General features: G+C 43.3%; 2 protein-coding genes across 5 annotated transcripts in view; one reads left to right on the top strand and one right to left on the bottom strand.

Annotated features, from left to right (window-relative positions):
* The window catches only part of dtnbp1b (dystrobrevin binding protein 1b), a 64,845-nt gene extending 57,403 nt beyond the window's left edge, over positions 1 to 7,442 (top strand). For 3 of the 4 annotated variants that reach the window (XM_013270640.3, XM_013270642.3, XM_013270643.3), the window contains exons 2-4: positions 845 to 1,012; positions 3,502 to 3,645; positions 5,150 to 7,442. In XM_013270640.3, coding sequence (XP_013126094.1) covers positions 845 to 1,012; positions 3,502 to 3,645; positions 5,150 to 5,499 — 662 coding nt within the window. In that variant the 3' untranslated portion in view covers positions 5,500 to 7,442. The remainder of the gene's footprint in view (positions 1 to 844; positions 1,013 to 3,501; positions 3,646 to 5,149) is intronic. The other variant, XM_013270641.3, reaches the window with a different exon arrangement.
* Positions 7,443 to 8,076: 634 nt separating this feature from the next.
* The window catches only part of jarid2b (jumonji and AT-rich interaction domain containing 2b), a 58,050-nt gene continuing 38,199 nt past the window's right edge, over positions 8,077 to 27,927 (bottom strand). The window contains exons 7-18 of the mRNA XM_019350332.2: positions 21,983 to 23,435; positions 19,282 to 19,826; positions 17,103 to 17,195; positions 16,716 to 16,834; positions 16,485 to 16,555; positions 16,215 to 16,329; positions 15,952 to 16,057; positions 15,654 to 15,836; positions 14,852 to 14,982; positions 14,289 to 14,475; positions 11,075 to 11,182; positions 8,077 to 10,768 (exon numbers count right to left, since the gene is read on the bottom strand). Coding sequence (XP_019205877.1) covers positions 10,535 to 10,768; positions 11,075 to 11,182; positions 14,289 to 14,475; positions 14,852 to 14,982; positions 15,654 to 15,836; positions 15,952 to 16,057; positions 16,215 to 16,329; positions 16,485 to 16,555; positions 16,716 to 16,834; positions 17,103 to 17,195; positions 19,282 to 19,826; positions 21,983 to 23,435 — 3,345 coding nt within the window. The 3' untranslated portion in view covers positions 8,077 to 10,534. The remainder of the gene's footprint in view (positions 10,769 to 11,074; positions 11,183 to 14,288; positions 14,476 to 14,851; positions 14,983 to 15,653; positions 15,837 to 15,951; positions 16,058 to 16,214; positions 16,330 to 16,484; positions 16,556 to 16,715; positions 16,835 to 17,102; positions 17,196 to 19,281; positions 19,827 to 21,982; positions 23,436 to 27,927) is intronic.

Below are 27,927 nucleotides of genomic sequence, written 5' to 3'. Positions count from 1 at the left end.
CACTGGCTTTCCAAGTGTCAAATCTGACCTGAGGGGGCGTTGCACCTGAAAATTGTGATTCAAACTTCCAAAACGTGAATTATCCTCCTCCTGCACCATGAGACATTTTCAACTTCCAGGACATGGCCAAGCGGGCTGCTCAGGCCAATCACAGCCAGTCTGAAAAGTCAGAAAGTCAAACATTCAGTATATGACAGGCCCTTTTCATCTAAACCCTAATTTGTGTCAGATTCAGTTAATCCAACGGAGCAGCCGATTGTTCTCGTTGACAGCAGTGATAGATTTTCATCCTGAGCCTCGCCTTTGATGCTACAGTACCGCTCAGGATACAGACGGCAGGTTTACCCACATGTGCACTCCACTGTGTGCCCTCCTGTGAAACCGAAAGCAGACAGAGTTTAGAGGTAAAGAGGAGGGTAGATCTCAGAAAGATGGGCATTTTCGGTAATACCAGGGCTCTCATCATTAGCCTTATATAAAGACTGATGAGCGTGAGTTGGCATCCTCCTTTCTCCTGTGTGATGAGTCATTAACAGAAGACTGCAATGCTTTTCATGGAGTCATAGAAAAAAGATTTAAAAATTGATCTCTGGCTCTGTTCAAGGGCTGCTTTTTTTGTTTGCATTCCTTGTCGCCTGCTGCTCTCAGTAAAACATTTTGGAACAGAAAATGAAGCACAGCAAGTAAGCCTTGAGCCAAAGACATCCAGAAAATGGACGGATGAGCTTACAGAGACTGTTAGATTTAAACTTCAAGTCATATTGCACCATATAAAGCTGACTAAATCCACTTTGGGTTCACAGTGGTTTGGTAGTACTTATTGTCTCACTTCATGTGTTTCTAGTGGAGCTCGATGCAGAGCACGCACAGAGAGTCCCCGGGGCGGAGCAAGGAGGGGGCCTGCCACCCCAGGTGAAGCTGAAAGAGAGGCAGAAGTTCTTTGAGGAGGCCTTTCAGCAGGACATGGAGCAGTACCTGTCTACCGGCTACCTGCAGATTGCTGAGAGGCGAGGTGAGGAGGAGGAGCGGTAAGGTCAGACGTTTTCTGATATTTAAGCAGCTTGAAGTTTAGTTTCCTAGCGCTACGTTGCCTTTAGCGCAAAAGGAAGATGTTGAGGGTTTCAGGTTTTGGTAGTAATGTGTGCTAATTCTTTAAAGGTGAATGCAAAGGCGTGAATAGATTTCAGACTCCCTTTACTATCAGCTGAGACCTTCACACTTTAACCGCATACCATGAGATTGAGTCATAATGGCTTTACGAAGCGAGGAGAGCTTGTCACTTAACACGAGTAGAGTCATTACATTTTAAATTATGCCACCATGCTATATAAATGTACTCTGGCACTGGGATTGTAACAGAATCCTGCTGCCGCCATGTATTTGCTGCCAAACGTCTACTGAAATACCCAAAGCATGTGCAGAAACAGCTCCCTGCACTGAAAGATGTTACAGACTCCACTGGCCAGTGTTTGTAATGTGATTTTTCTTCTTCTTTCCCCTCATCTGTCCTCCCCCCCACCCTGGAAATGGCTTAGAGAAGCTTGTGGAGCAGTAAGGACGGAGGGAGAGATGGAGCAAAAGGAGAGAGATTTAAGGAGCGTTCACTGAAACTCAAAAGGCTTTTTTATCAGTGCAGTGAGCGGAATAGTCACAGCTCATTATCCGAAGAACCGTAGCACTGTATTGGCTCTTTTATATTAGTGGTACAAAAAGACTGGACATGTTTACATTTAAAGTGGTTACAAAAATAAATAAAAATCATCTGAAACCAACACCACTCCATGACCAATGAACGCACAACTCATAACCCTTAATATAGCTGTAAATCCCTACAGCAGGGCGGCGCTACTGAAGAGCAAAGATACAGCTGGAGAGAGCGAGAGGGAGGCTGCAGATGTCATAAGCCGCTGAGCCATCAAAAGCTAGTCCCAAGGGTCACACACACACACACACACACACACACACACTCTCTCTGCAATCTCACTGCAGGCAGAGACAGTCCTTCCCAGCAGGAGAACCTTTTAGGCAAGGTCACGGTGGCGCTAAAAGAAGAGCATGTTAGAGGCAGTCACATGGAAACGATGCTCTCAACGTAGTGCTTCCTGGACCTGGACTTTCACATAACATAACCACAGCTGTCAGTTGTGTATCCATGTGTGTGTCTTCCCGTTTGTTTGCCTATTTATTACATGGAGGAAACGGAGCTTTAAAACTGAAACAAAACATCCTTCATGCTATGCTTTACGAGGCCGAAGAGCTCCTATGGAGGCGACTGCGTAGCTGACAAAGCAGATATGGAAATGCCCATGAGAAGCGCCGGCCCACTGAGGCCCACTGAGGAGTCTTTAGGCAGAATCAGAGTCTGAAACATGTCCCAGAAAGCACCACTGCTGTCCTCACTGAGCAGAGGAGATAAATGGGTCCGTTTCATTTATTCACTTTCTGTGCGTACGCATCAACAGTCGCTGTGTATATAAACTTAATGTGCGCGTGCGGACACTCAGACGAGTTACCCAAGTTGAGGCATCTGAAAATACGGCGCTCTCCTGTGTCTGTGTGTGATCTTTTTGTGTTTTGTGTTACTATTTAAAGGGCAAGGAGACCTTGGGGCAGTCTCCACGGGAAATAACATTCCCCTTCTGTTTTTTTTCTCTTTCTTTACTCTTTTTTTTTTTATTCTGCTCTCCCTCCCCGTGCCGCCCTTCTTCTGCTCTCCTCATTTCTTTGAGGTACGGTAGCCAATGGCGTCTTATCTCACTGCTCTGCAACAACCAATCATGCTGCTTCTTCCTCATGCTCTCACAACCCCGTCCCCTCATCCTCTCAGTGTACCAGCTGGCTGTTTACGACGCATGTGGCACATCACGATGGGGTGGGTCGGTGGGGTGGGAGGGTGGAGGGGGTTGCACCTGTGCAAGGTGGTGAATCCAGGAGTGTATTAGCTGTAGTGTAACAGGAGTTTCCAATCAATCTGTTATTGGACTATTAAAACATTAGACTCATTAAACATTCTGATGTGCTGCCTTGCTGTCAACAACCACACATTTGTGCTTTCATATATAATAAGAACGTCAGCAATCTGAAAGACGCGCCTCAGGAAATCGGAGTGATTTCTCAAATTTGTCATCTATCTGTTTAAATCTCTTTCGACATGCTTTAAATCGGGGTGTCTATTTTTAACTTTAAAGCAATATTTAGGCATTTCAGAAGTACTCTTAGCCTTCATGGGAAGAACATTGTTACTTCAGTTCATGATACCTGCAAATTCAATATGCTGAATTTCCAGGTATTTCCTGTAGGCATGCTTTTGATGGTAAGGTAAACCAAGTATGGTTTGTATGGATTATATACAAGCTTATCCACTTTGAATGCCATCCAGCTTGAACATGCCCATTTGCTTCTGCAACAAAAAAACAATCCCACTGTTCCTGGACTCAGCCCTTGCTGCCGCGTTCTGCTGCAGTGTTTGCTAATACCTCATTTACCTTTTGCTGTGTACAGAACCAATAGGCAGCATGTCATCCATGGAGGTGAATGTGGACATGCTGGAGCAGATGGATTTGATGGACATGTCTGACCACGAGGCTCTGGATGTGTTTCTGCACTCTGGAGGAGAGGACAACAGCGCTGCCTCACCTGTTGCAGGTCGGAAGCCGTGCACACAAAGAATGGCTGTACTGTGAAGTAAACAGACTGGTTTTGGTTATACTGGCTTTTGATTTAGTGCATAAAACTCACTTAATCTTTGAGATAGCGTTCTCAAACTATGCATTAAAGTACCACCCGGGTTCATCTACAACAAATCACATGTCTGCATGAGTATTTGAGACCACTTGGACTGATGTCAGATGTTCCCTCACCACCTGTATAAATAAGGACTAAGAAGCACTTTACTGAAATAAAAGCACAGTCCAGATGTTCAACTGTCAGTTGTTTTACCCTAAAAGGACATGAAATATACACTCACTTGAAAATTTATTAGGTACACCTGCTGGTAATGGGTTGGACCCCGTTTGCCTTCAGAGCTGCCTTAACTCTCCGCTACACAGATTCAGCAAGGTCCTGGAAACATTCCTGGTGTTGTCTTCTGATCCTGTAGCCCATCTTCAAGTTTATTATTATTTGAATTACTGTTTCCTTCCTATCAGCTTGAAACAGTCCTGACCTCTGCCACCAGCAAAGTAGATCAACAACATATTTTCACCCAGAGAACTGCTGCTCACCTGATATTTCCTATTTTTCAGACAATCCTCTCTAAACCCTAGAGATGGTTATTTCAGAAAATCCCAGTAGATCAGCAGTCTGTGAAACACTCAGACCAGCCCATCTGGTACCAACAACCAAAGTAACTTAAATCACATCTCAGGGGAAACTGGCATCACGGATTTGCAGCCAACAAATTTGCAGCACCTGTGTGATGCTGTCATGTCAATATGGACCAAAATCTCAGAGGAATGTTTCTCCAGCGCCTTGTTGAATCTGTGCCACGAAGAATTGAAAGCATCTCTGAAAGTAAAAGGGGGTCCAACCCTTTGTCAGGTGTCAGGTGAGTGCAATTTCCCACTGATCGTCCGTCCATTCACCTCCGCTCATCCCAGCTATTGTAGGGGAAGAGGCAGGGTACACCCTGGACAGGTCGCCAGCCTGTGATTCATAACAAATTCACTGAAGCAGAAATCTGACAAGCACACCACATGATGTAACACACGATGCACCATCAGCATCTGTCCAGATCTGCTGAGGAAACATATTGTTGCAGTCAGTAATCTTCAGCATCTGAGTTCCTCTTCATCTGATGCTACACTTTCTGTTTACAGTTGATCAGTCCGTTGCAAGTTTGAACTAAAGCTGTGAAGTCATTCCAAAGAAACGAGAGCAGTTGCCTCATTTTATCTGCAGCAGCCCTTGGCCTGAGACAGCAAGTAAATAATAAATAACCATAAATAATAGAATTATTTGGGTTATTTAAGGGAAGTGGGTCCAGTTATGCACAGACTCAGAGACATGGTTATTATTGTCTGTCCTCTTGCAACCCTATCAAAGTCAACTATTTAATTTCTGTTTATTTAAACTAAGAAGTTCATAAAAATTAAGAACTGTTTTTTAACACAAAGTGTGAAGTTACCCACTTCCCCCTCCTGTCTCTCAGGTCCAGACGTCGAGTCCTTCACCACAGAGATCAGCCTCCAAGTTCCCACCCAGGCCGAGCTACGACACAAGCTCTCTTCATTATCATCCACCTGCACTGACTCCGCCAGCCAGGACACAGAGGCCGGGGAGGAGGACGAGGAGGAAGAGGAGGAGGAGGGTGAGCAAGGAGGAGGAGGGGGCGTTGGGGGATCAGGAGCAGCAGGAGGAGGAGGAGGAAGGAGGAGAAGACCCCCTGTGGTAGTGACCCTGGATGAAGAAGAGGTGCACCCTGACACGGTGCTGGTGGACAGGGTGGAGCGCGAAGATCAGACCAGCAAAGACTGTGAGGAAAGCAGGCCAGAGGTTTGAGGAGAGGCGGAGTGAGACACAAACACCCAACAGCTGCCAAATCAAACTCAGACATAACGATATTGGCTTTGTTCTTAATATTCCTCTCATATGTCAGAGAAACATATGATAGAAAGTGCAACCTCAGTGCGCTAACTGCCACATGACCTTACCTTGAGAGACGCGAGTTTTCAATTCTAATTGATCTTATAAAACAGGTTTTTATTCCTTTTTAGCATAACGTCATCGAACGGCTTAGCGTTTCTCCTCTTTCTGTTTCTCCTGCTGTATGTCGAGGCCTGTTGCTGATTAACGACTGAGTAATGAGGACATAGAAACACACTAAAAATCACCCACACGACCCACGCTATGCTCCATCCTTTACTTATAGACTGCAGCGGTCATGTGTTTCCCATTATTGCTTGTGTTGGAGATTAAGCGTAGAGCCTAAAGTACCCCATTTGGCCAAAATAAAGAAGCTAGCTTTTAAAATCTAACTGCAGGTCAGGAATGTGAAGTCAGTTTTTAATCTGTAAAAGAAATGTTGCCATGCAAATTCACCGGCCAAAGATTTTATACTTTATAAAATCCACGTGTGTGAAACCAGGTTTGGTTCTGTTTGCACAGGTTTTCTAAAATATGTGCTCTATGAAACTGTTCTAGGGGTTAAAGCTATGAAATGAGACTTTCAATTGTGCAATTTCTCTTCCAAAATTCATTTTAGTGCAACAAATGCAAAGATATACTACTCACAGAAATGAAGGGAACACTCGATCATTACTTGGTATGACATAAAGTCGTTTAAACTTCGGGATATTAGTCTTTCCTTTCATTTGAAGCTTTGCTGCAAGTGAAAGTGAACTGAAGAGGCAACAACGAGTGGTTTTGCCACAAAGCATCGATCTCTCGTTATTCCCCCCCCGACTAGTTTCTCCAGTCCAGCTCCTCTAGGATGGCAAAATGACCTCCAGCAGAGCGACTCGTGCATGTTTCTCACCAAACTGTCAGAAACAAACTCCACGAGGGCCCGATGTGCTTCAGTGCAGAGCCCGGCACCGTGCAGCTCAAGTACATCCGCCTGAGAACACTAGATCCGTGTATGGATCTGCCATCCTGGAGGAGCTGGACTACTTGTGCAACCTGAACAGGCTGGAGGTACGATCTCACGCTAGCAGCAGTGATAAGGACGCGAGTGAAAAGACAAACTAGAGGATTAGGAGGGATAAGGAGAGAGGATTTTTGTGGTGGTCGTCTTGTTGTTGCCTCTCCGGTAAACCTGTTATCACTATGACTTACACCAAAGCAGCTGAAATGGATTCACAATGCTTTCTGCTTCCTAGCCGGACAGACTGATATCACTGAAGTTCAACTGACTATGATGCTCGAGCGTTCCCTTAATGTTTTTTTGAGCAGTGTACTTATTGATCGCTTTTTTCTGAAGAAAAAGGATGAATATTTTATCACTTTCTGAAACCAAAAAGCCAAAAGCATTTCTTTCACTGTTTTAAAAGTCTTCTAGATCACGTCGGATGTAAACTACCAGTTCAAAACGGTTTTGTGCCATTACCCAGTAGAAACAAAGCTTAATAGCAGGCAGGCACCTGACAGTGGTTTCTGAAACACATTGTATAGCAGACATATGGGTGAAGATCAGGTACAATGATAAAAATGACTTACCACACACACACACACACACACACACACACACACTTATACAGGACAGTTACCCTTTGCCATTCCTTTGATATGTGATCTCTGGGTGAACTTCTTCTGTTGAACGAGGACCAAATCCCTGCTGTGGACTGTGTGCTATGCACTGGACAATGCCCAGAAGACTGAACTGCATCCAGACCTCAGTGTCTGCAGTTGTTGACATTTGTGCAATGTGACAGCATTACTGCTTCCTTCTTTTTCCCTTGCCTAAAATTTCTGACTTGTTGCTAATAAACATTTGTCCCCCGGCATTGTTTAATTTTCATCTGAGAGTTACAGCAGTAAGAAATCTTTAGGCTTTATGCAGTTTAAAAGGTCTTGTTTTATAGTCCTGCCATTTAACAATGGAAAGCTAACACAGTAAGAATAGACTGAGAGCGTTATTAATGAGGGGAGAAAGGATCATGAAATATTTAATTTTATTTTGTGCGAGTTAAATTTCTGTGTATATTCATTGTTAAAAAAAGGTAACTAGAAATTGTGGGAAAGCAATACAAGAGCTCAAAATTTGAGGCTAAAAATGGAGCCTTGGTTTATTGTGAACAGTAAAGAGTCGGTGTTGATACACAACAGTGCGCTTTAACAGGTAACTGTGATGCCTCCTGGGTAGATACTTCCAGAGGTAAGTGAGAAAAGACTGAGGTTATTTTAACATCCCATCGTCCATCCCAGGGTCACAGAGGTTGGAGCCCATCCCTGTTGTAATGGGGTAAGAAGTGGAATATACGCTGGACCGGCTGCCAGTCCGTCGCAGGGCTAATGGGTTTACACATCCCTAAAATATCCATCTAATGTTACAAATCTCTGAACTGTAAATTATGACGCAGTTTGGAGAGTTTCTCCTCGCCATCCAGTCGGAAATCAGCACACCAAGAGACACACGAGCAGGTTGGAAAGAAATGACAGTGAATTGTCAGTAAGTTTTTATTAAACCTTAAGTACAAACTGCAAAAGTAAAAAACAGTCAATTTAACCAACATGAGACTCTCTTTCCGAATGAAGGGAAAGGCCGAGTTACCAAATAAATTAAGTCACCAAAGACCCCACTGTGAGCAAAGTAGTTTATACTGTAGAAAAGGAAGGAAAAAAAACAAAAAGAAAAAAAAAACAAAAAAAAAAGAACTGAAGGACAAACAAAGAAAATCCCATCTGAATAAAATATATTGTAAGGCCATAAAAACTTGACAACCACTTTTTTTTTTTTTTTAATGTTGAAAACACCCGACTTGGTATGTCATTAAATAGTCCTAAAACAGTTCAGTCTTCTGCAAGGGACAACAACCAACAAACTGGATTATAGGATTTTTTTTTTCCTTGACAGTCACCACTGGCAAGCTCAGTGCAACATGAGTAGCTACTACATTTTGTTGAATTTTCAGTAATGAAAATGTAAAAACCCATTTTTTTTTGTGTGAACATATCATTTTTTCCCTTTTCTTTAAAAAAGTAAAGCTAAACAAACAAAACTAGATCAGGAGGCCAGGGAGGGGGCGGGGCAGGTAAAGGGGGGGCGGGGCAGTCGTTGGCTACTCGATATCTTCTTTCTTAGTGATATAAGCAGCACTTAAAATTTTTATACACATTTACCAGAGCAACCCTGTAAGCGTCAAACTCACATGGATGAAGAAAGGGAAAAATGTAAGGCTTTTTCTTCATCGACCACTCTCCTCTGGAACACTTTCTCTCTTTCTCTAGTCCTTCCTTCCTTTCTTTCTTACTCAACCCCAGAAAAAAAGGCTCAAGTATTTAAAGAAATTTACAGGATTATGTACAAAAAAAAGTTGATGTTTGTTTGTGTTGGGCTTTTTCTTCGCTCTTTAAAAAAAAAAAAAAAATCACTACTCATATCTGGAAAGGGGAAAAAATTCAAAAGCTAAAAAAAAAAAAAAAGACAGTAGAAGAAAGAAAAACTTGGATTTGATATTTCACATTTTACACTCTTTGACTAGTGGCTCTACTTGAGATAACACATTAGATCAACAAAGCTTAAAAAAACCCCAAAATAATAATAATAATATAATATAATATTAATGTTTACTGGTACAGATGAAACAAGAGGACTGGAAGAATGGAATGTTAACACGATTGCACATCTAGAACCAGAAAAGCCCGACGAGCCTTTCTGCCCTGTGGGGGTCGGGGGGCGCGTGAGCTAGCAGAGTGAACCAATAGCGGGCGCCAACCCCCAGATTTTTTTTTTTCTCCTTTAAAAAGAATTTTGTGTTGTTATACAGTAATTATAACCAACAGCACCAATAAAATGGATCTCCTTGCTAAGTATCAGGCACCATTTCCACTTGCTAGTGAAGAAGGGATCCCTCCATACTACAAGGAAGTGAGGTGACCTTTCACAGGTCAAGCAGCTGCAGCTCTGCCCCTCTCACGTCCGCCGACGAACAGAAAACAAAAAAAACGTCCACAATGATGACAAAAATAAAAAATATACACAGAAAATTTCTCACGACAAAACAAAACTATCGAAAAAAGAAAGCTAAGATTCATAAACTGAACTTGGGGAAAAAAACAAAAACAAATTGTAGCCAACCAACAGTAAACCAACATCATCTGTCTTTCAAGTTTTTTTACCTTGCATCTCCAACCCACATTTCATAAAAAAAGAAAGAAAAAATATGCAGGAACTGCATCAAGAATACATTAAAAGTGATTCCTCTTCCTCAAATAAAGGACAGAGAGAAACTTTGGGCAACTACTTGATGTCATTTTCATTTCACAAAATCATGGGAGGGAGGGAGCGGTGGTGAGTCGGGGGGAAGGCCGCCTTTTCATTCCTCCTGTGTTCACAGTTGAGGGACACGTGATGTATCAGTATCATGGGCGAGAGGAGGGCAGGAAAGAGTGATGCAAGAAAAAGGTAATTATTGTAACCTCCTATCAGCTGAGGAAGGGTGGAGGTGGAGCTAAAGGGTAAAATGAGGCCTGTCAAGTCTGTGAACATTATACTTAATGCTTTCAATATTGACTCGGAGAGAGAGAGGTGTGTGTGTTCTAAAATCATCCAAAATAAAAACAAATTCTTCTTTCACACTAGTGCAAAAAAGACATCTTGCTTTTCTCTTTTTAGTTCCTTTTCCTTATAACAAGCCTGTCATTACTAAAGGAGAGGAGAATCTCTTGCTTATTAAAGAGATGTAGACTGAGGTCAGGCAAGGGGGGTCTTCAAAGCTCAAAAACAATCTCTAACATCGGGCGGTGAAGAAGGAGCGGTTTGATAGTGATCCTGCTTACTGTGGAAAAACAAAAACACGGGGATTCAGAGAAGTGGAAGGGGTGTGGTGGGATGTGGGCACAGCACACATGGGTGGCAATGTCAAGGCGTCCCGCCTCAGGACACGGCAGCGGCCTTGGGCATGTGGCTGGACGACAGGCGGGCCAGGGACACCTCTACAGTGGCGCGTTTTCGGGGTCCTCGCTTGGCTGGCGATGCTTTGGCAGGGCTTAAGCCGTGGCAGGGGTCCCCTCCTCCGCCACTAACAATGACTCCTCCAGCGTCGATGCTTCCTCCATTCTTCAACATGGCTCGTCCGCACACCTGGCTCACCAAACTGTTGATTTGCTCCTGTGTGGCAAAAGGAAGCAGAAAAAAAGTGAGAAAAAAGATGGTAATGAAGCAAATGCACACAAATCAAGAGCAGAAGGTAAAATGTAATATGGCAAAAATGGATGAAAAAAAGTACAGGTGTGTCTACAGTTAAAAAAACATAAATAAAATTTTGAAAGTCTGATTACACCACAGGTACAACTCAGTATAAACGTTTTTGGTAATCATCCACTTTCAGTAGCAGTGTGAAAAGCTAGCTGATGTCTCCCCCATCTGGACAGAGGGAGAATGGAAGCATAGCAGACCCACACAATGGCAGCTTACCTCATCATATCGATACATCATCTTAAGGCCTCTGCAGGATTTGTGCTTCTCCACATAGCGCAGGGCACACTCCAGACAAAAGACCACATTGTCGGTCTCCCGAACCACCTAAACGGAAAAAAAGGCTTTTAGTAAAACAAAGAATTTATTTTCTTAGTGAAAAAGTGGAAATATTGATAAACCTCTACTCATAGCGCCAATTCACAACAACAGTTGCGTCAAGACGCTTCGTAATGCAAGGTAAAGACCCCGCAATACTATAGAGAAAACCCCAACGATCAGATGATCCCCTTTGAGTGGCACTTGGCGACGGCGGGAAGTAGCAACTCCCTTTTAACAGGAAGAGACCTCTGGCACAACCAGGCTCAAGGAGGGGCAGCCACCTCCGGCGACTGGTTGGGGGTTAGGGGAAAGAAGAGAAAGGAGAGCACAGAGAGACCATGGAAAATGCACAAGCTACGGGAGAAAGTAGACAAAAGTTAATTAATATGCAAAATTGGTAAACAAATTCATCAGGATTGAAAAAGAGGTCACTGAAAAACAAGTGCATTATGGTCCCTCAGCAGCTTTTAGCAGCATAACTAAGTGATGCTTCAGGATCATCCAATCTGATACTGGACACTTTATGAACCACAGGTAGAGTCGAACTTAAACTCTGGATTTAGCAGGGCACCAATGAAGAGAAGCCAGGATTGGAGAAATACACTCTCTCTTTCCAGTCCCTGTCAGTACCTTTGCTGTGGCATTTAGAATCACCTAAAGGCTTTTTAGGGAGCTTCTAGAAAAGTCCAATAATATATGTGTATTTAATGTGCGAATTAAAAGATATATCCCAGTTAAAAAAATGACTCCAAGAAGATTCTTCTGTGTTTTTGGAAGCCAAGGTAATGCCATCTAAAGTCACTTTATGGCTAAAAGAGATGTTAAGGTCAAATATAATCACCTCAGTTTTTTCTTAAGTAGAAATTAAGAAATTATCTAATTATTTTGAATCATGTGGCTTCATAGATGAATATGACCTAGTATCATCTGCATAACAACAAAAATGTATGCAGTGTTTTCTAATAATACAACCTAAGGGAACCATATATAATGTAAAAAACAAAACCAATTTTTTTTTTTTAAAAAGTATTGGGCCCAGGACAGAACCTTGTGGAACTCCATGACTAACTTCAGTGTGTGACGAAGACTCACCATGTACATGCACAAATTGGGATCTATCAGATATGATTCAATTGATCGATCGGGTCTAACAGACATGTTGATGGTTTACTTGAAGTAATTAGTTCAGAGAGATCAATTGGCAAGAAGCACTCTAAATATCAGCACTCACTAAAACTTACCTCTATGACATCTGACATTTTTCACTAATGGTAAAAATTGTATTTGAAAGGAAATTCGTGAAGTCGTTTTTACTTATAGCTAACAGAACTGTGAAAAACTCATTAGCCTGACTAGTGCTGAGAAGAAACATGGGGTCGTTCCTTTTTTCTCTTATCAGTAACAAACAGCATGATGCCCTAGCTTTATGGAGGACTTGTTTTTATAAGGTTTTTATAAGATCGATTATTACATCATTTACTAACAGGGACTTTGAGAGAGTCCTAATATAAAAAAAATAATAATATTCAATTGTTTTGCTCTGTTGAAATAGTTTTCATGCATTTCTGGGAGCAGATGGTCTCTGAGTTTGGAGGGGGAGGGAAGCTGCTGAGAGACGTGTAAAGTTGCATACATACTGGAAGCGATTTGCTAATAGGGGTTGAAATTTGTAAGCATTTGCTTCCTCCTACTTCCCTTTGAATGGAAAATGGTCCATATTTTTCCACGTGATGTGGTGACTCTTTGATTTCATCTTCATTTATTTTTTGTTTATTAACATTTTTTTAATATGTTTGAAATAAAGCCTTGATTCAGATTCAGACACATCGTGCATCGCTTTGAAGCTGATCGTTGGTCGCATGCAGACATTTCAGGCTGCGGTTGCCTAGGTGACCCTCTAACATATTGACTTCCAGGTCATATGTCAACCAACTGTATTCTTCACTCTCACTGATAGCCTATTCAATTGGTCGCTTTGAAGTTGAATACAGTCTATTGCAGATCCCTCCCACTTTGTGTCGTCAGCAGTTTTTTCACCAAATACTGTTCAAATATTGTTTCTGTGATCTCTGGTGTTGCTGCAAAACCCTTCCAGTGTGTACACAGCTTACAAATGCAGCTCTGCTTCCTGTGCTTGACTCTGCATAGATCATCCAGAATCAAACACAGGCCGCATGACTAATCAACTCTGGATAGTCATGTTTTTGGTTTTTTAATAAATTCAGCAACATTCCTAGAGATGAGAGCTGCACCACCCATAGTAGGATGGATGCAGTCTCTCTAAAAAAGACCACGTTTTCCACAGAAAGTTTTCCAGTTACCCACGAAGCCCATATTGTTTGCTGGACACCACCCAGACAGCCTGCAGCTAAAAGACAACATCCAGCTATACATGTCAACCCAGGTCAGACTGGGGAGGAGACGCTGTTAGTAAAGTCACACACTAACTCAATGTTAGTTTTAGTGACTTGTGATTAAAACAACTGGATGCCATTACTTTCAATCTGAATTACAGTCTAAGTAAATCTACATTTATCTTTAGTTAGCTGTTTTATAACTCATTCAAACAAATGCTCTGCTCCGCTGTTGGAGTCTGCAGGTTCACGTTTCTAAGTATGAAGCTGCCAATGACCAGAGTTTTTTCTCTGCAGGTGTTGCTGAGTGGAAAAAAAAAACATGGTTAGAATTTTGAACATGCTAGTTGTGTACCAAGGGCTTCTCTTTCGGACTGCGCTTCCTTCCAGCAGCAGCCGGCCTTTCTTCCCGGCAGTGCATTTGGGTGACAGCTACACTACTTTGGGCCTGGCTAGCTGTTACAGCTGCAGGTTTACTTTCAACGGTGCGGAGCCATGCCTCCAATTCACCAAGCCTGGCCTCCAGCACAACAAAAAAGGTACTATTATTATACAAACCATTATCACTAAAGCAGGTCGAGTATTAAGAGACCTACAATTACAGCCACACTAATCAGATGTAGGATTTCATTTATAAATATTTAGGATGAATATGTTGACTTGAAGGAAGGAAGGAAGTCCTTTGCAGGTAAACGGAACCCAAACCATTTGACATTTGACACACTGTCATGTTAAACCCCTGGGCGTTGTGCTCTCACCATGGACAGGTAGCAGAGATGTTGACAGATCTGGCAGCGCCTCTCTGAGGACTCCAGTGTCAGCCATTTGCCGCGAGGCTTCTTACGTCCCTCGATGGGTCCCAGGCTGCCATCGTGTGTGCCATAACGGGCAGAGGAGAGCAAACCTGCCTTGTAAAGTTCCTGACGCTGGCGCATCTCTATGTTCCTGATGGACAAAACAAACACACTCTGAGTGAGAGCAGAAGAAAGTTTGCTGCTATCAAGGGGAAACTATCAGAGAATGGAACTTACTCAGATCACAATACAGAAACACAATGGATATAATAGTATTACAGCTAACTTCAATAACAATTTATTCCTCTTCCTTTACAACAACAGTACATTTAGTCATTATAAGGTGAATTAGACCACACCTATCTTATGAACATAAATGGACTCAAACAATTGATATTGATAAATAATAGGCACACCTTTTAAAAGAGGACTGAATTAGTGTTTGATGTGGCGATGTTTAGAAATCTAATAGAACTGGATTTGTAGCTTTGCCGTGTTTGTCGTTTGTATAAGTTGTTGCATCATACCTGAGGTCTTTGAGAAGGGTGGAGATGGTGGTGAGGAGTAGGCCGTTGTCCCTCTTGGACTCAGCTGTGGCGATCTGATACAGTAGCTTCTCCATTGAGAAGGGTTTGGCTATACAACGACATTTCAGGTCCTGTGGTTGGGAAAAAAAAACAAAAAACAGCCATTTATTATACATTTTTGTCCAGCTTTCAGCCATTTACACTCCAACAAAAATATAAAGGTGTGGACTAATATACTCCAAGAATGCTGACAATATCTTTAGTGTATAACAATGAGAATATTTGTAGTGTAACCAAGGTCTCTACACACAGATCAATGTTTCTCGTCTTCTCCTATGATTCCTCAGTAAAAATGTTTGTAATTTGCAAGAGCGTGTTTCAGGCAGTGCTCCACAGTGCAGCACATTTTATGAGTGTCACATTACACTGAAGGGTAATCTTGATGTGGCTATGGGTATGATAGCATTGCTGAAGGTAGATGTACTTCCATCACTGTTATGCCCATAATGACAATAGGGAACATTTTCTTCTCCTCTATTACAGCTATAATGAAGTCCAACGAACCAAAGGTTTACTCGGGAGCTCTCTCTCACGCTCACAAACATGAAACAGAACTCAAAGGTCAAAACACCGGCTGAATTAAGTTCATTTCAGTGTTAATCACCTCTACCCAAATTGAATCTTTAACAGCTGCAGTCCGCAGCACTGTTGCGAAATGAAAACAAACAGTGATGTAAAATGTGTCATTATTCATCTAAATGGCCTTTGGTTCAGCTTTGTTGGCCCTGATTTATATGCTGACCTTTGCGGCCTGGTAACCCAGGTTCATCCAGTGTGGTGTGGCGAAGTGCACCGTCTCTGACACGCTGTAGCCACAGCACACTTTAGAGACAAAGGCACCGGGGAAGCAGACCACAAACTGGCCACTCCGCTGGACAGTACGATAAACCTTGATGCCTTCACGGCACAGCACCTCTGGAGATATCTGAAAGAGTGAAATTAACGGCGTTACATTTCCAAGCGACTCTGCAAAGTTTTAGGATCAAAAGCATCGCTTACTTACAGTTAAAATATATGTGAATGGATTTTTATAGACTTACCATGATATTCTTCTCCAGCATCTCTAGTCCTGGCGTGCCATTGGCCTGAAGCAGTGTATGGACCACCTTGTCCAGCTTAGCCTTCTCCTCAGCAGGGATAGAATACCTGTCCGAGCACACACACAGACATCAGTTTCAAACTTTTCACTTAGTTTTCCTTTATTCAAGTCTATTAGTTCTCTTGTCTAATTTTACACATTTTTACCATATTAACAAGTTTTTGTACACACTTAGACCGAGACAATGCCTCTGTGCATACTTACCAAATGCAATCAGCACCAGTGTGTAAGTAATCAATATATGGAAGGCGATTTTGGTCTCGAGACCAGCATGAGGTAGAAAAGACCATGCCAATGTTTAGCCAGGGAATGGTCACCCCTGTAGAGACAGGAAGGTTAAGTGAGATAGAAACATTAATATCTGCAGGCTAAACAACAGAAACAGCTCAAACATCTGGAGTGATCAAGATAACACAGATTATCTACATTTGTAGAGCAACATACAGACTGTCCTATGAAAACAACAATTCTCACCAGGCACAGCACCCAGATGCCTCAGTATGGATCCAGAGTTATTTGGGAGGACATTGAGGTTCCATCCATGTCTGAGGAAAGAAGGAAAAGAATACATTTTTATATGAATGACTTTTGAGGAAGCAGACGCTTTGACTGTTAAAAAGTCTTATCTGACCCGTGATCAGGTAAAGACTTTGCTGCAAGTAGAAAAATGTACCCAAACTCACAAGATGGATGAGAAACACTTACTTTGAAAATGGCTCTGACTTTCCTGTGGGGAAACCACTGCCATGTGTACTGGTGTCCACCTTCCCACAATGCACTGCCACATGGCAATCTCTCTGTTCCACAATCCTCCAGTACTCTTGCTGCAAGAGGACAAAAACAGAAAACTGGTAAGAGAAAGTATGCATGAAACAAAGTACAGGATTCAGGTGTGCCTCAAGGTAGCTGACATCGAGGAGAAACCCGAACTAACCTTTTAAAAATGATCTTAACAGATTTCATTAACAGATGTATTATTTCATAGGGCTAAATGTTTTCTCATAAAAAAAAAGTAATTACAACAAAGATTTAACACTGAAAGCTACTTTAGATAGTGTAGATAATGTTTGATAAAGACGACAGCATACTAACCTCAACCTCAGCAGCAGACGGTTCCTTGTTAAAGCACATGGTCATGGTGTTCCGCGCTATCCTGAAGAAGTTGGTCAAAGACACCGATTTCCCCTGCAAATCACATGAATTTAAGATTAATCATCAGTGGAATCTATTTTTCCCCATGATGCATGAGTCAAGAAGTCAAATGGAGGGCAATAAGGATAAAACATTGCATGTCTGACTGTGTGTGTTTCTACAAGGATCTCTACTCCCTTTGTTAGTGTGAGACAATTCCCCTGGACTTGACCCTCTCCCACTGACACTCTGCTACACAGAATCTTTGAAGGTGACCATAAATCTGCCAACTCTGAGCTTGAAGATGTGCAGACCAGGCTGAAGGATGACCTTGCATTCCTAATGCTCACAGTGACATTTTGTTTTTTCTTCTTTTTCCCTCTTATGTGTTTGCAAGTACTATCTGACTTAGTTCTTTTTATTATTGCACTAGCTTCAGGGTTGTGAAACAATGCAGTTAAATTACAGTCTGGTGCACTGACAAGAGTTTTTGTCATTCGGTAGCAGCGCTTTTTCAAGCTTTTTCCCAGTGTAATTACATTTAATTACACCCTTGACGTGCACTTTGTCCTCTCGATCGAAAAAGTGAAACATAAGCTCCTCTTGGGGGGCACTTCTGATGAATAATAGCCACAAATCTGAGCTCTGCAAAAAAGTGATGAGTCACGTTTTGACAGGACTACCAAGTCAGGACAGTGACAGCCATTCACATGTCACTGTGCACTGAGCAGTACTTGCATAACTACGGGGTCACGTTTGTTGAAGGGGGGGGGGTGTCATACAGAGGGATTTGGTTACCAAAAGGAAAGGAGAGAAAAAAAATCAAATGAGATCCAGATTCGAGATGGGTGGAGTATTGTGCAGTGTGAGTGAACACAGAAAGTTTAATTACAGTTTCGACCCAAGATGCTGCTGCAAAATAAATGTACACAAACAGTCACATGGCCCATTTTTGTGCATACAGAGTGAATAATTTCAAATTTCCACATGCGCACAAACTACTGGGGGTCGAATAGGTACGCACAGAATTTGGCAAGAGTGAGAGAAACTGGGTGGGGGTGGGGGCTGTGGAGAGGACTGGATATTTGGGAAAATAGCTGAGAGCAAGGACACGGACTGAAGGAAAGAAGCCATGAGGAGAGGGCTGGACGCAAGGAGCTGAGGGGTTATGAAAGCTTGTGGAGGCGGGGCTTTGGAAGGGTGGGGGGATGGGTAAGGGCTGTTTTGGGGGCTGCCATTTCTCTGACCTACATTTTCAGCCAGCCATAATCAGCAGGCCTGCAAGCGGGCTGGGGAAGTGGGAAATGCATCTTATGTGGTCCACAAATACACACACGAGCAACTCTACAGACCACCTTACCAAACACAGCTGCACAGAAATATTAAAACAAAACCACAAGAAAATAAAACTGCGGCCTCTCACTTCAATGGCCCAACTATTTCTGTGTAAAAGCAGGTGTGCATACTTCTGAGGTTTGCTTAAACAAACCACAAATTGTGGCAGTTAACAGCACGATATTGTTACCAAGAGCACAGTAAGAAAATTCAATAGGCATTCACATCTGTGTGGTTAACAACATCCCAACAATGTCTCCGAGTGAAATCCACTTTGTGGAAAACAATATAGAGCACAAGCAAACGGTGTACATTTGGTCACTTAAGATGTGACAGAGGAAACAGTCAAATTAAGTGTTGAATGTTTACACCTCATGAGCGATATACATCTTGATTCACTGAAAAGTCTCTAAAAATGCTATGGCACTGACGACAGGCCAGAAAAGATCGCTCTAACCGCACATTTACCATATAAACAAGACAATGTACATCAGGTTGGACCAAAGGAGTGAAAGAAACCCAACAATGCCTGCCAAAATGGTATGAAAATAATACCAAGGGCGACCATAACATAATAAAAAGGAAATAAGGTAGATGCCCACACGTTTCCATGCCTTGGAGCTGATCTTTAAACAGCAGGTCAATAAGAGATAAAAGGTGTTAACAGCATTTAATGACTTATCACAAGAAAAGTGCAGAGAGCAGAAACGTATGCATAAGCAATAACAAAAGGTAAACTTACGTGCCTCTTGTCTGTATGCTTCAAATGTGTGCCATAAACAGCAAGTGTCGTCTTCATCCTCACCTTGTAAATACATTTGTGCTGGTCACTGAGAACACCCCTGTCCTCCACCTCGTGCTCTTCCGCATGCTGCCTGTCCTCTTTGCCTTGTTTTTCCTGAGCGAAGAGCCGGCGCCGGCCCACTTTGACCTGAGCCAGTTCCAGTTCCTTCAGATGGTGATACCCTCCATTGGTGCGGTGGTTTCCTGTTGCCCCTCCCACTATCCCGCCCACGAGCCCGTTTTTGGGCTCGTAGCGTGGCAGAGAGAAAGCGCCAGGCGCTGAAGAATCTGCGAGGCCCTCCAGAGGGCCGCGGCGAGACTCCAGGTCCTTTTTCTCCTGCAGCACATCAGTCTGCAGCCGCAAGCGCTCCTCAGCACCGAGTGAGTCGTAGGACAAGATGTACTGCAGGTAAGCCTCCTGCAGCTTGGCCAGCCGATCCTGTGCAGACTTGGGGATGCGCAGGAGGTCAGCGAGCTTGGTCCACTTCTTCAGGTCCATCACCTGCTGCATGCCGCCCATGTCATTGATGAGCTGGAAAAAACGAGACAGGTCCACTTCGCAGCCACCTGCATGGAGCACAACAAGAAGGTTCAGTAAGAGGAGAACATGAGCAGCACTTACAAAACCAGCGGCAAGTGGTGGTTTTGGAATGCGTTCAACAGAACATTTGTTTCATAGGCTAACATGAAAAAGTGATATAAAATAACAATTTTGACTCATAAAATAATGTCGTGTACATAAAGAAGTTTTCAGTTTTCACTAATATAAACTCCGCTTTTTAAAAAGTCGCAGAAATCAAGCTAATCTAAAAGAATGCCATCTTGGGCCATCTGCTCCTTTGGCTAAACATGCCGTTCCCTCCTGCCCAGTTCATTTTATTTGAAACAGCCAATCCACCTTTCAAAACTGATCTGAACCCTCATTGTGCCAAACACAGACACAAATTACTGTTAATGTAGAACTGATCTGCTGGGGACAGTAAAAGAAGTCATTTGAAACCAGGGTACCCTGGCTGGCTGCGCTGTGGACCGTTGGCTGCCAGGTTTGTCTGGCCAACAGCCGCAAACCAACAGCCCTCACTCTAGCCCTGGCTCTAATCTGTGTTCAGCTGTATATAAAAGCTACACACAGCACAAGAGACTGCACAAATTCAACCAGGGCAAAACTAAACAGCCACTTGTTTGCACACATGAGAATTTGCACATGCACAAAGCTCACACATTGGATTTCCATCCCGACCTGAGGCTGTTTAAATGCTCATAAAACGCTGATGTCATCATGAGAAATGGAAGGTGACTGAGCAATCTGAGAGAAATATTGTTTTCATTGGCTGCCAGGCTCCTTTCTGAGATGTTCCACATTGTTGCTGTCATCTATAAAATGGCGAGATAAAAATCGGGCCGAATACTGCTGAAGCTCTCGGAGAACCAGTGATATCAACGGAAACAATAAGTAGTACATAAGTGTCACAGTAAACAGTTTTATAGAGCAAAGGAGGCCAAACCACAGTTAAACTGCAGAATACAGAGGACGCAAAATGCAGTTTTTGCAAATGTAAATCATCTTCTTTGTTGTACTGCATCAAGCTTATCACCATAAACAGCAACATGTGAATGACCAGGATCCAGGAGAAATTGAATTAAGAGAGTTCTGTGACATAAACCATACTCTGTGTGTGCGTCGATAAAGTACTGAGCATATGTTGCTATTTTGTTTCCTGTACTTGCACATTTTTTCCTATAAAGAAATTGGCTATCCACATCCCTGAATAAACATGTTTTGACTAGGTTGAGTGTGCTTGTGTTTATGTCTGTTTGCTTGTTTGCTAATAATCACTCTTAGAAAGTAAGCTCTGGTTCTACGTGACAGTGTGCAGGAAGAAACCTGTGGCCTATTGCTCATCACTCAAACAATTCTGCAAATACTTTATATGCTCACAGTATGCTCATTTACAGTTTCATAAATACATTTGGGAGTATGATAGAACAGCTTTACATTCTTTCATATAGAAAAAATAAATAAAAACTAAATCACATCATATTCCCTCATGCTATAACATTGCTGTTGCACTCATTTCTCCCTCTGAAACACATCTCATGTTTCTTTAATGGCCTTCTGAAAAATCAAGTACGTTCTTATTGGTCAGCAGGCCATTTGACAATGAAAGAACAGTGCTTGAATTCAGTAATGCGGATACTCTGTGCACAGGTATAAATGTCAGCAACAGAAATCAGCGTATGATTCTAATTGGCACAAACTATGTCATTCCACCACATCACACCATTTATTTTTCATGCTTACACAAAGAATCAGGAATTCTGAGTTCCCCCCCTCAGCAATATGAGAACACTGTGTGACCATAAACAACAAGAATCCATTGGATCTTCAGCTCTTCTAACTTTTATGTTCAGTATAAAAAACATGTGGCGTCATCATGGTCGAGACATTTTCAGGCAGCTGCTCCTTGTTTGTGGGCATGCTAAGCTGGCATTTTTGCAAATGTGTTGCAAACAAGGGTTTAAAAAAAAAAAAAAAAAAGCCTGGTCAGCCAACTAAGCATTTTAAGCAGTTCAGGTGCAGCTTGCAATTTTGCAGAGCTTTAACAACCCTAAAGAAAAAAAACAAAACAACTCCAAACAAACAACACATCATCTTACACTTAACTCCCTTGCATACAGTACTGCTACTGTACATTCACATACACGTGTGCGTGTTCACTTACCAATGACAGGTGGCTCATCCATGGTAATGCCCTGAGATTTAAGGTGCTTGCGGATGCAAGCCAGCCGCTGCACATTGGGGCCCCAGCGCCGGCCCAGCATGTGGACCCTCTGCACCTGTGTAACAAAACGCATCTCCTCGCTCAGCTTACACTCTGGTCGCCAGTCTGGTGGTGGCACCACACGGCACATGCCAGCCACCTCGGCCTGTTCCCTCACTGCATCCAAGTACACCAGGGGGTCCTGAAACTCCCTTGGAGCCGGCCGGAAAATGGGGACTTCACCCAGGGCTGCCCAGCCCTCCGGCTTACTCCGGTGGCGCTCCCACTCCTTCTCTTGCTCGCGTTCCTTCTGACGCGTCAGCTCTTTCTCACGGTCCCACTCCTTGTCACGGTCAACAGCCCGCAATGCTGCCGGTTTGAGCTGTCCAGGGCTGTTGGTGGAAGTAAGAGGAGAAGAGGTGGAGGAGGACACAGGGGTTTGTTGGGGGTCTGAGGTAGTGCTGACGTGACTGGGGTTCGGTGAGTGATTCTGGCCTAATGAGGGGGAGGAGGCATTCCGACCATGAGACCTGCTCTGCTGCTGCTGTGCTTGTCGTATGAACATCAGCTTGCCAGCCGATGCCCGCTTAGGTCGCTGGTTCACCGGCTCCACGTTGGCTGCTGGTGTAGAAGGAGGCAGGGTTTGTTGAGGAGGGAGAGTAGAAGATGGAGGTGGGGTAACAGGTTGAGTTTGTTTAGGAGGAGGGGGTGTTTCTGATTCGTGTCCATTAGAAATTGGAGTGGTAGACGAGGTGTTTTGCGTGGTAGCTTTCTCTTGATTGGCCACCTTCTTGCTGCTGCTGCGGGTCTCCAAAGGAGTGGATTGGAGCTTGGCCTTCTTGGCCTCAGTGCCATGCGTTTTGGCTTTGTGCTCAACCACCCCCGTCCCCACCGAGTTGAGCAGCACCTCCAGACGCCGCTTGGAGTTCCGCAGTCCTTCTCGACCATGGCACTCCCCCTGGCCCTGCTGGCACGGTTTCTGCGCATCCTCCTTGGCCAGGGTGTTGTGCCGCTGCCCATTTAGCCTGCCGTTGGGACGGCCGCTGGCAGCCACATTGTGCAGCCCATTGGATAGTAGCACCTGTTTGCGGGTTTTTGCATTGCTGTGGTGGGCTGGTGCCGCTGCTTTTCCTGAGTTGGCCAGCCCATTGCTGGCTGCTGGCTGGCTGTGCTGATTGTGATTGTTCGCTGACGATGGTGCCAAGGCGGCGCTGTTGTGTTTGTTGCTGCTGCTGAGTTTGGTTTTCTTGCCCAGTTCTTTCTGTTTGGCTTTGGTGTAGGTGACGTGGCCCTTGGACACGGTGGCTGTGTACTTCTTCACAGTTTTGGAGGGCAGCCGGAAGTCGCGGCTCTTTTTGGCACCGTTGACGGCTTGTGCCGAGCCCGCCCGTGTCAGCCCGTTTACTTTAGAGACCTGAGATGCACAGAAGAAGCAGGGAGAAACAATTGAGACATGTTAGATGTCATATAGTGACCAATCTTACAACAGCCATGTGACTACGTCTGTTTTAGAAAAAGGACTCATTGTTAGAAACAACAGTGGGTGGCATGCTCACCGAGTTTAAACAGAACAGAACTGCTGTTGTCAGGTCAGATTCCTTTCATTGTTAAAAACACTATTACAGCCAATATAGTATAAAAGATTTTCCCAAAACGCGCGCGCACACACACACACACACACACACACACACACACACACACAGAAAATAAAATTATCAGAAAGTACAAGCCAACACATGCAGGGGCGTGGGCGCACCCACACTCCATGCTATGAAGAGGCCAAACATTCAGATGCTAGCTGTGCAGTAAAACATTTGGCTGGTCAGACCAAAGCTATTTGCGGAAACCGTCGCTATTCATTAGGGAGCCAATCAACTGTCTAGATTACTATACTTTTAAAATCCGCTGCACTTTTGTAGACTGCTCTCAGCACAACGACTGAGATTTAGCAAAGGATATGTGCAAACCAAAACCAAAGCCACTACATCCTGAGATAAACAACAGTTTAGATCGAGTAGAGAGTGAGAGAGAGAGAGAGAGATGGCAGACATGAAATGGAAAGCAGGGATGGCTCCTTGATTTCTGCTAGCAGATGGCTGGACAGTATGAGGTAGAAGGTGGGGTCACTGGAATGGAATAAAATCCCATCAGGACGTATAAAAATAGCCTTTTATTTGGCTATGGCTTTTCTTTAAACGCCAGACTTCATTATTTTGGGTAATGTCTAAAGGTGTTTTAATGCGCATGATGGAGAAATATCGAGAAGCAAGTGAGTGTATATTGAGCACATGTGTGTTTAAGTCTTTAAACCCCCAGCTGTAGATCTGAGGTTTGGTACAGTGGTGTCTAGTTCCACCGCTAGCATACTGGGATGCAGCTGTGGGAAGAAACATGGCCACCCTCTCCCTCAGTTCAAAGAGCTCTACAGCTGCCTCAGCACACGATAAACTGTGTTCTGTTTTTTTGTCTATTTTCCCATTACAGCGTGGCTCTTTCTGATGCGCCCATTATTTGTCCAGCTTTCGCTCACATTTCTCTCCATAACTTCATTTCCTGCCTGTCTCTCTTTTTTTTTTTTCCAAGGGTATTTCATCTGTATACATATTTCAGAACATTAGCCCCTCTCATCATCTTCCCACCTTAAAAGCTGCTAGAGTTGTCTGTGGAGTAAAACATCCCTTGCACTCTAGGCCAAAGTATAAACATTTTATTTTAGTACCGATACCACTATCTATTGGCAAATAGCTAATATCTGTCAGGGCTCTACTTTTACCTTCTTTTTGGTTAGCCTATACATGTGAATGATAAGAAATCTTAAGATCTTAAGAGTTAAAGATCCCCGTTTCCTTGTATGAAATAGTGAAGTGGGGATCACGGCTCTGTAGTTATACCAGCGAAAGCTCCTTCAAATACAAGCCAACATGATTTTATCGTATGTCTTTCTTCTCATGTTTCAAAGTCATGCATTCAAAGCACAGCTAGACAGATTTGTACACAACACATGACAGAGCCCTGCTTTTCATTAGAAAACATGAAAAACAAAATGCGTCTGTATTTTATTGCTGTCATTCTGCTGTCTGTTTGGACTAGATGGAGGTGGACCACATGAACAAGGAGGGAGGATGGGAGAGGATGGAGTTATCAATCACAGCCAGGGCGCCACAGGAGGGAGGTGACAGCCGGTCCATTGACAGGTCCGCCTTTGAAGGGCTCTCGTGTCGTGTGCGTGCGTGTGTGTGTGTGTGTATGGATTGTATTGTGTTTGCCTCAGGTGGCGGGGGGCCGACACAAAGACCAGGCCATTAAAAGATAAGGGGGAACTGAAACCTAACCCTGCCTCCGTCAATCACTCCCCCCGTCTCCCTACATACACAGACGCTTCTTCTCACAATGGAGGGAAAAACCCCCCAAAAACAAAACAGGGTGACAAGGCAGAGGGAGGAGTAAATGCAGATTGAGCAGGGATAGGAGCAGATAAAGTAAGTCTGCCGGCTAAAATGCTGTTTTCATGAGATAAACGGTGACAAAAAAAAAAAAAAAAAAATGTAAGAACTCCTACGACTCCAAAACTTGACTACTAAAAAGAATATATCCATATATAAGGAAAATTTCAGGCAACTGGTTATTTAGGGCAACAACGATGCCTAAACATCTGTCTGTCATAAAGCTGAAGGATAAATATGGGAAATGTCTGTCATACCTAATCAGCAACTTTTGCTGACAATGTCAGAGACAACAAAATTGTCATGACGCCTTCCTGCCACAAGAGGGCTCAGAGGACCGCCTCGCTTAAAAAGGGTAAGGGGGGGCTCTCAGCAGGTCTCCCTCACTTTTTATTCGGTGTGGTGGAAAAGGAGGAAGGCAAGAGTGATGATGAGGTAGAATATGAAAGAAAGAAAGAAAGAAAGAAAGAAAGGTTCACTTCTAATAGCGACTGGCAGCGAGAAATGAAAAGAATGACGGACAGAATAAGAGAGACAATAAAGAGCCAAAGGAAAAAAAAAATAGAGCACACAGACAGAGGCAGGAGGCAGGCAGCCGGAGACTGTTCATTCGCACGTGAGCGGGAAGGAGAGGGAGGGGGAAAGGAGGTGGGTCTAGATGACATCATGTGTTGCTATAGCCCAGCTGAGGCCTGCCAGGAAGATTTTTAACACACAATATCTGCAGGAGCAGGCCCTGAGAAGGCGAGGAGGCGGGGGTGGGGTGGGAGACAGACAGCAAGAAGAGGCCAGCCAGAGGATAGAATAAGACAGCAGAAAGTTTAACCCTTTCAAAGCTTTGCTGACTCACAAAAGAAAGGACAAGAAAGAGACGGAGGGGAAGGCAGAAAATCCAGCCCTACATGCAAGATTAATATGTGTTTGACAGGCACACAATTATTTACTTATTTTTTTTGTAAATCAGTGTGTTCTAGTTAGTCCGTAAAAATGTGTGTGTGTCGATTTGGATGATACAGATGCTTAAATTAACTGGTGAGATTTGGTCATCTTGTGTGTTTTCTGATGTTTATGGCTGTTCAAAATAAAGACAGTGCTGAATGTGTGATACGCAGCGTACAAACGTATCCATCAAATGTTCCTGTGATGACAACCGGTGGGTTAATTCCTATTCTGAACTCTAAACGGTCTCCTTTGCTTGAGTGATTTATGATGCAACCACCAGAACACCTTAAGTCAGATTTATGCCTCACTTTTAAGACTTCAATTTCCTCTCACTTGCAAAGCAACACAATCCAGGCCAGGGCAGGCTGATACTTAAGCAGTTGAAGAAAGGTCACAAAAGCCAAGCACCAACAACGTACACAGTTTACTAACCGGCTCATAGGAGCTTGCTTGGAAATGCCCTGATTAATGCAACACGGCCATTTAAATAAGTAGTGGAGGAATGACCATATTCAGTATTCAGAATTGCAAATTGCATTCATCAAACCCGATGCCCTACCCAAGTTTATTATCCATGCTGCACAGTGTGACTTGCAGTAGTTGGTGCCTTCAGGGAGGTTAATTGAAGACTGCGGAGAAACTAAATAAAAGTCTTCTTCCAAACAATGCAGCCGGTCCTGCTGCTTTTTTTTTTATTAAAATGGATCAAATCATATTGTTTTTTTAAACTGTGCATACAAGCTGCTATTAAATTAGTGAGAATGACCATGAATTGAATTATGATAATGTTTTACCCCTTTTTTTTTTTTTAGATTAAATACACACAACCACAGAGTTTGTTTTACTGCTACAAAATCACTTAACCTTTCCCATGGCTTAGCCTGAACTGCCACCGTTGGTAATGTGTATAAATTTGTGTGTGTCTTGAACACACATGGTTAACACACAACGTGTTCATGATAATTGGAGGGAGAGCGAAAAAGAAAAAACAAAACTAATCCTTCCAAATGATTGGAGCCATGTTGTCAAGGGCAAAATCAGTCTGTCTGACATAGGAGAAGAGAGAGATAGTGGAGCATGAAAATTGGTAAAAAAAAAAAGAAAGAAAAAAGAAGACGACAGTGAGAAATGCTGAATGAGAGAACATGATGAGGAACACCAAAACACACCGTGCGATAGAAGGCAAAAGAATAACATCAGGTGCCAGCAGTGTGTGAAACAGAGTGAGGGAGAGAGTAGAGGAAGAACAGCAGAACAAAGGCCGGTGGGAAAGTGAGGCTGAAGTTTGTCTTGGCAGGCAGTCACTCTCATTGAAATTCCTTGTTGGGTTTGCTGGACAATTCCAGCCACTTTAAAAACCTGAAGCACATGTCTGTGTTTACACCAGCACCACCACGAAATAAAGGCTGGCATTTTAAATATGGGGGGTTAAAGACGAAGCAGGAGCGAAAGAGGAAAGCCGATCGAATGCGGAGCCTCAGCAGTCACCTGCCTTTAATTAGCCAGCGTGGCCAGCGGAAT

This window comes from Oreochromis niloticus, linkage group LG22 (genome assembly GCF_001858045.2).
Source record: "Oreochromis niloticus isolate F11D_XX linkage group LG22, O_niloticus_UMD_NMBU, whole genome shotgun sequence".
NCBI lineage: Eukaryota > Metazoa > Chordata > Actinopteri > Cichliformes > Cichlidae > Oreochromis > Oreochromis niloticus.
The sequence above is the reverse complement of the archived record's forward strand: the minus strand, read 5'-3'. Positions and strand labels throughout refer to the sequence as shown.